Source organism: Haliaeetus albicilla, chromosome 23 (genome assembly GCF_947461875.1).
Source record: "Haliaeetus albicilla chromosome 23, bHalAlb1.1, whole genome shotgun sequence".
NCBI lineage: Eukaryota > Metazoa > Chordata > Aves > Accipitriformes > Accipitridae > Haliaeetus > Haliaeetus albicilla.
The window spans coordinates 804,708-811,430 of NC_091505.1; the positions used below are offsets into that span (position 1 = coordinate 804,708).

At 62.1% G+C, this 6,723-nt stretch overlaps 1 protein-coding gene across 1 annotated transcript; it reads left to right on the plus strand.

The window, feature by feature from the left end:
• The first annotated feature begins 624 nt into the window (after positions 1 to 624).
• Positions 625 to 6,376, plus strand: UTP14A (UTP14A small subunit processome component). The gene is made up of 14 exons (XM_069810767.1): positions 625 to 759; positions 977 to 1,047; positions 1,316 to 1,380; positions 1,539 to 1,681; positions 1,847 to 2,002; positions 2,967 to 3,086; positions 3,172 to 3,266; positions 3,511 to 3,634; positions 3,726 to 3,803; positions 4,285 to 4,639; positions 4,804 to 5,183; positions 5,256 to 5,443; positions 5,515 to 5,614; positions 5,987 to 6,376. Exons 1-14 carry the CDS (start codon positions 700 to 702, stop codon positions 6,257 to 6,259), a joined length of 2,208 nt encoding a protein of 735 aa, XP_069666868.1. The 5' UTR covers positions 625 to 699; the 3' UTR covers positions 6,260 to 6,376.
• The last annotated feature ends 347 nt before the right edge of the window (positions 6,377 to 6,723 follow it).

Sequence of the window (6,723 nt, forward strand, 5' to 3'; positions counted from 1 at the left end):
CAGAGCCTGCGTTTCGGTGCGGGCGATCCCGCCCGCCCGGCGGGGTGCGTGGCTGCCGGCGGAGGCAGGGCCCGGCGCTTCAAACCCGAGGGAGAAAAAAAAACCCAAAAGCAATAAAAAAAAAAAACTTTCCTGGCGGCTGTTGCTATGGTGACTGAAGTAGCGGGGGGACAGCTCGTTACCCCCCTCCCCCCCCGCTTTGGGGCCCGGTTCGGGAGGGCGGCCCGCAGGCAGGGGTGGAGGAGGAGGAGGAGGAGGAGGAAGGATGCCTGGGGCCTCTGCTGCGGGAGCAGCTCTGCGACCTACCGGACCCCGGAAAAAACCAAACCAAACCAAAAAAAAAAAAACCACCAGGAAAGGCTCCAAAAAGTCCGGGGCCCAGCGCGGCAGCGAAGCCGCCGGTGCGGGGTAGCCGGTCCCGGGGTCCTCGCCTCCGCCCGTCTCCTCTTCCCGGGGAAACCACGGGAGTCCCGGGCGGGACCCCGGGGGTCTCCCCGCTCCGGGGCCAGGCCGGGGCGCGGCCCCCCCCTCCGCCCCCGCCCGCCGGGGCCCCGCTGCCACGGCAACCGTGACGTCAGGCAGGACGGGCGGAAGCGCGGCGGGTGGCGACAGCCCGGGCGGAAGCTGCTGCGCGCTTTCCGGCAAGATCGCGAGGAGGGTGGCGCGGCGCTTTCCGGCTGACCCCGGCCGTGCGGCGCGATGGCGGAGGACTGGCTGGGCGTAGAGGCGGCCGTGAGCGCCAGCGAGGGCGAGGAGGAGGTGAGCGGGGCTGGGCTGGGCTGGGCTCCTCCGGCAGCCGCCGCCGCCGTACGCGGAGGTCCGGGCGCTACCCCGTCCCAGGCGTCCCGGGGCGTCCGCAGCGGAGGGTGGCCTGGCCCGGCCGGGGAGCCGAGGCCTGGGGCGAGGCCTGGCGGTGAGGGGCAGGCGCCGCTGCCGGTAGCGCCGGTCGGGGCTAACCGCGTCTGCCGTGTGCTAGGGGCAGGAGGATGACGAGCGGCGGCACCGGCAGCTCCTGGAGGCGGTCAGCTCCCTCTCCGGACGGAGGCGGTGAGTGAGGGGGGTGGGGGGTGTCCGAGGGGCTGCCGGGGCTCGGCCCTGAGGCTCCAGCAGCAGCCGCGCTGCATCTCCCCCGCCCCGTTTCCCCCTTGAGGCTGCACGGGAGCGCTTTGAAAAAGGGGGTGGGAGGGAGGACCCTCGGTTCCCCGGCCCGCTGGCACCATTGCTTCTGCCTCTGCCGTAGCAGCAGGTAGGAGGAGAAGCACGTGGGGGGGGACGTGAGGAGCCTTTTGGTTTATTTTCTTTTCTCTTCTGGTAGGCGGAAGCTGGCAGAGCGTACAGAGGCAAGCGTGCAGGTGTCCGAGTTCAATGTCAGCTGCAAAGGTGAGATCCCTGGGAGGCTGGGCAGAACTCCTACTGTCTGACTGGGACGGCGCTGCCCGCCTGCAGCTGACTGCTTGGGATTTGCTGTGTCTGCCCCAGGTCTTTGGGCTGAATGCAGCTGCAGCCCCTTGACTTGGTGGTGCGGGACCCTCGTCTAGGTGCTGGGGAGAAGCTGGTTCTGTCCGAGCTCCTGCAGCCCATCCGTCCCAAATCCGCCCTGAGCAGCGTGAAGAAAGAGCTGGCCGGAGTGAAGCAGAAAAAGGCAGTGGAGCTGCCGCTTAGCAAAGAGGAGGCAGAGCGGGTGAGTGGGCCTGGACAGACAGCAGAGGGAAGTTCTGGCCTTACAGGGCAGAAGAGCTGAGCCCCTGAGTGCCCCTCTACTCCTCTCTGATGCTGACAAGCTTTTCTCACTCTTCACACCAGTCTTTCTCTGCTCATCTTTTTCCCTTCTTGCCTCTGCCTGCAGGTTGTAAGGGAAGCTGCCTATGTCAGGACCTCTAAAGATGTGGGCAAATGGCAGCAGGTGGTCTTGCAGAACCGACGGGCGGAGCAGCTGGTCTTCCCTCTGAAGCAAGAGATTGCTACAGTTGTCCCCCTGGAGCAAGTGGCTTCAGCATGGAAGGTGGGTGCTGTCGGGTTGCACACAGCTCCCAGGGGTTGGCTGGGGCAGCTTGACATTTCCTGGCTGCGCTGGGAGGAGTGATGTAGGCGTGAGGAAGGCCCAGCCTGTAGCTGAGGCTCTGGGCAGGTGTGCACTGAGCTTGGGAAGATTAGAAGGGAAGTCTTCTTCGTTCCTCAAGCATAGCAGATGTATAGATGCTCTCTGGGAGAAGCCGGGTGAGGCATGAGCAGAGGGTTTGGAGCTTGCTCTGTCCCCTCTCTTCTTTTTAGTCTTCCAGCCTGAGACATGCAGCCCGAGTCTGCAGTTTTTCAGTCCCTGCACTGAGCCAGCTGCTTGCTAGTAGCCCTCGGCTACTTGTGCTGAGGTGGGGGTGTTTGGTTTGCCAAAGCCTGTGCATCTGTAAATCTTCGTTATGAAAGAAGGATGCTTTTGGGTTTGAATGCAAGTTCCCATGGGGTTTGTGCTGCTGGCAGGAGAGTTACTGTCACCCCTGATAGCTCTCCCAGTTGTCCAGATGCTCAGGTGAGAGGCAGCCCCTGCCGAGCTCCCCACGTACCCGGTACTCACCTCGATCTGCCCAAAGGCCGCTTTCCATTTTGGTGGGATGTGGTGTCGCATGGCCTGGAACTCCTGCTGCCTGCTTCTTGTCCGGTGCTGCCTGGTCGGCACCGCCTGCCGACTGCGAGCCTATTTCTCTACCTTCAGAGGAATTCTGCCTGCCCTAACCTGGCGCGACGGCTGGGAGGGCACCTAGGCAGGCCCGTACCGAGCCTCGGGCTGTTGTGTGGGACCTGTGAGCAGGGCTGTGACCCCAGCCCCCAGGAGGAGGGGGGCACGCTTCTTTGGGCCCTCCCGTGGACCTGCTATGGGGCACCAGGAAGGATAGGGATGTCTAGGGGAGCGTTGGCTCTTGCAGTTGTTCTTTTCTCATCATCGTCTTGCTGTCTTTGTTCTGCCCCAACAGGCCCGAACTCCCCTGGAGCAGGAGATCTTTGGACTGCTCCACAAGACGCAGCAGCCCATCACAGACCCGCTCCTGACGCCGGAGGAGACCGCCTCACTGCAGGCAATGAGCTTGGAGGACGTGAGTGCTTTCCCCCCCTGCTGCCATCCCCTGGCTCTGGAGGCCTCTCCCTTGGCGCTTGCCCTCACTCTGCACTCCCTGGCAGGCCCGGCAGCGGCGGGCAGAGCTGCAGAAGGCTCGGGTCATGCAGTCCTACTACGAAGCCAAGGCTCGGCGAGAGAAGAAGATCAAGAGCAAGAAGTAAGGCTCTGCCCTTGCTGGGCTGGGTGCGGCGGGAGAGGGCCAGGTGCCGGCCTTGGCGCTGGAGCCGACCCTGCCCAGTGTGTGGGTATGGCCAAAACATGGAGGAAGGCAGGACAGCCCCCTTCCTTCTCGGCATCTGCAATGTATCGGGCAGCCTCCTGCCCAGAACAGTGCTGCATTCCCAAAGGCCTCCCTGGCACCATGAGGTCTCACTCGCTGGCCCTCTGCCCTTGTTCTGCAGGTACCATCGCGTGCTGAAAAAAAGCAAGAGACGCAAGGAGTTAAAGGAATTTGAGCTGCTGCATAAGTCGGACCCTGAGGCCGCCTTGGCGAGGCTGGAGGAGCTGGAGCAGCTCAGGATGCAGGTGCTGCTTTTGCGCTTCTCCCCCGCCACTTGGGAAGGCCCCGCTCGTGAGGGTGCTCTTTCTGATGCTCTTCTCTTCCTCTTGCCCCCAGGAGCGGATGAGTCTTAAGCACCAGAACAAGGGAAAATGGGCCCGTTCCAGAGCCATTATGGCTAAGTATGACCTGGAGGTGAGAACACAGAATCACAGAAGGGTTTGGGTGGGGAGGGACTTTCAAAGACCGTCTAGTCCAACACATCCTGCCCCCCCCCCCCCGCCCCGCCCCGCCATGGGCAGGGACACCTTCCACTAGACCAGGTTGCTCAAAGCCCCATCCAGCCTGACCTTGAACACTTCCAGGGACGGGGCATCCACAACTTCTATGGGCAACCAGCTCCAGCGTCTCACCACTCTCATCGAAAAACATTTCTTCTTTATATCTAATCTAAACCTACCCTCTTTTAGTTTAAAGCAGTTGCCCCTTGTCCTGTCACCACAAGTCTTGGTATAAAGTCTCCCTCCGTCTTTCCTATAAGCCCCCTTTTATCTATTGAAAGGCCGCAATAAGGTCTCCAGTTCTGGTTGGGGAAGGGGGAGACAGCTGAGGTGGGGCAAGGAGGGTGGGCATGTTTTTTCTGGCCTGCGTTAGAAACGTCTCGATCCCCTCCCAGGCCCGCAAGGCCTTGCAGGAGCAGCTGGCCAAGAACAAGGAGTTGACGCAGAAGGTGCGGGTGGAGCTGCCTGAGGAGGCAGCTGATGTGCCTGAGGAGGACATCGCCTCGGTGACCATCCCCACTGTCCCTGCGGGTGCCAGTGAAGCTAATCCCTGGATGCTGGGCAGGCCCGGCGACCCAGCTGAGGAGCCTGAGGTGCCGGAGGGCCTTGGAGATGTTGCGGTGCCTGGTGCTGCAGAGAGCAAGGAGGAGGTAGAGGAGGAGGAGATGTCGGAGGAGGAAGCTCTGCTACAAGACTTTGCGCAGAAACGGCATGTGCGGCAACAGCAGGCATGGAGCCCTGAGGGACAAGGTGAGGAGCTCACAGCCACAAGCAGTGCGGGTCTGGTGTGCTGCAGGGTTGGGCAAAGAAAAGGGGGTCTGGGGGCTGTTTTCTGCCTGGTTTCACATGGCTGTCCTGCTCTCTCACTCCCTGCTTGTGGGTGACCGTTTCTCACCTGTTGCCTCAACGCATAGGTGCTGATGAGAGGGAGGCAGTTTCTGAACTGCCGGGGGACAGCCCTGTCCACCCCGTCTGTGCCGAGGAGCAGGCGAGCCTAGGGATCGAGCAGCCTCCACAGGTCCAGGAGGAGATCTTGCTGTCGGAGCAGCTGGGCCGGGTGCGGACAATGGAGGACGTTGAGGCTCTGGCCTCAGAGGAGCATGTGGAAGAGCAGGAGAAGCCGGCGGCCACAAGAGCAGAGAAGAGAGTGCAGCAGCAGGAGGAAGGCAGAGCTGAGAACGGGCGTGCCAAGAAACCACCAGCCAAGAAGAAGATGATTAGCCTGCAGGCTGTGCTGTCTGGGAAGTCCCAGGAGGTTCAGTGCCCCAGCCTACCTGTGGTCATGGAGGAGGAGGTGAGCAGGACGGGCCTGCCCCTTGGTCCCAGGGCACGGTTGACTGCAGGGGACTGACCCTTCTCTCCACAGGAGGGTGGCATCGACCAAAGAGGGGTCATCACAGAGGCCTTCGCTGGGGATGACGTGGTCGCTGACTTCCGCCGGGAGAAGCGCAAGGCAGAGCAAGCTGCGAAGCCGCAGCCGGTGAACCTGGTGCTGCCGGGCTGGGGCGAGTGGGGAGGGACGGGATTGAAGCCCAGCGCTAAGAAAATAAAACGGTAAGTGTGGAAGAGCTGCAGCAATGTGCCTCAGCCCGGCACCAGGGCCTGACTTCTCACTTGCCTGGCAGGTTCCTGCTCAAGCCACCCCCGGTGCCTCCCAGGAAGGACCAGCATTTGCCCCATGTCATCATGAGTGAGAAGCGCAACATCCACGTGGCAGCACATCAGGTGAGTGATGCCCGGCCTCTGTGAGCGGCAGCAGCGAGCACTCCAGCATGCGGGCTGGCCCAGAACCTTCCCATGACCCATTCCCAAAACGTCCTGAATCCCTGCCCTTCTGCTTAGTTTCCAGCTTTGACAACCCCGAGGCTGGCAGGGCGATGGAGGGAGGAAGAGTTTACAGGGCTGCTCCCTTGATGGCAGCTGCTGCTGTGCGAGCCCTCCTGGGATCTGTTAGAAGAGGGGATAGAGTGAGGTGGTCAGCAGGGGGCTGGAAGCACAGCGCGAGTGGGAATCGTTGGCAGTGTGGGATGAAAGCAGCCCCTGGGATGCTGGGCCGGGTTGCAGGGGGAGTTACCCCCCTACGCTCTTTCCCCGCAGGTCAGCGAACTGCCCTTCCCCTTCGAGAGGCACCAGCAGTTTGAGCAGAGCATCCGGACACCCGTGGGCCCCACGTGGAACACGCAGCGTGCCTTCCAGAAGCTGACCGCCCCCCGCGTCATTACCCGAGCGGGCCATATCATCCAGCCCATCTCTGCCGAGGACGTCCCCGACATGGCCACTGCAGCTGGCAGTGGAGCCAAGCCGGCGCTAGAAATTGCGCCCAAGCAGCAAGAGCAGCCCTTTCGCCGCCCGTGCAAGAGAGCGCAATAGCTCTGTGCCCGTGTGTCTCCGGTGCTTGGACTGGAGCGGGCGGAGGAACCGGGAGAGGCTCCCGGTTCTGTCCGGTACCTTCTACTGCTTTCCCCGCAATAAAAACTCCTGGGCTGCCTTGTCTGTGCGGTCTGGGTGGCTGCCCTCGCAGCGCCCCGGGGACAGGACAGCTGCTGCCCTCCTGCCTGTCCTTGGGGCCCTGCGCGGGGCAGGGTGGTTTTGGCCTGCTGTAATGTGAGTGAGTGGCTGGAACAGCTCGCTCGCTGCGGGTCAGGCCGGGGAGGTACTGCTTGGGGCTGGGAGTGTGGCAGGGGCGTGGAGCAGCCGCCAGCGCTCCCTCGGGGCTGCGTTTCACCTGCCTGGGCTTTTTGTCTTTCATACCCCCCCTTTTATACATAATACAACATTTATGTATATATTTTTTTAATTTTTTTTAATCTTGGCAAAAAGGGCTTTCTCACGGC

What these genes read in the sequence shown, in the direction of transcription:
- UTP14A (XM_069810767.1), top strand. Translation starts at nt 700, where the DNA reads ATGGCGGAGGACTGGCTGGGCGTAGAGGCGGCCGTGAGCGCCAGCGAG. An exon ending in TCCCTCTCCGGACGGAGGCG is followed by an intron (nt 1,048 to 1,315) that starts GTGAGTGAGGGG and finishes CTCTTCTGGTAG; the next exon opens with GCGGAAGCTGGCAGAGCGTA. An exon ending in TGGCTAAGTATGACCTGGAG is followed by an intron (nt 3,804 to 4,284) that starts GTGAGAACACAG and finishes ATCCCCTCCCAG; the next exon opens with GCCCGCAAGGCCTTGCAGGA.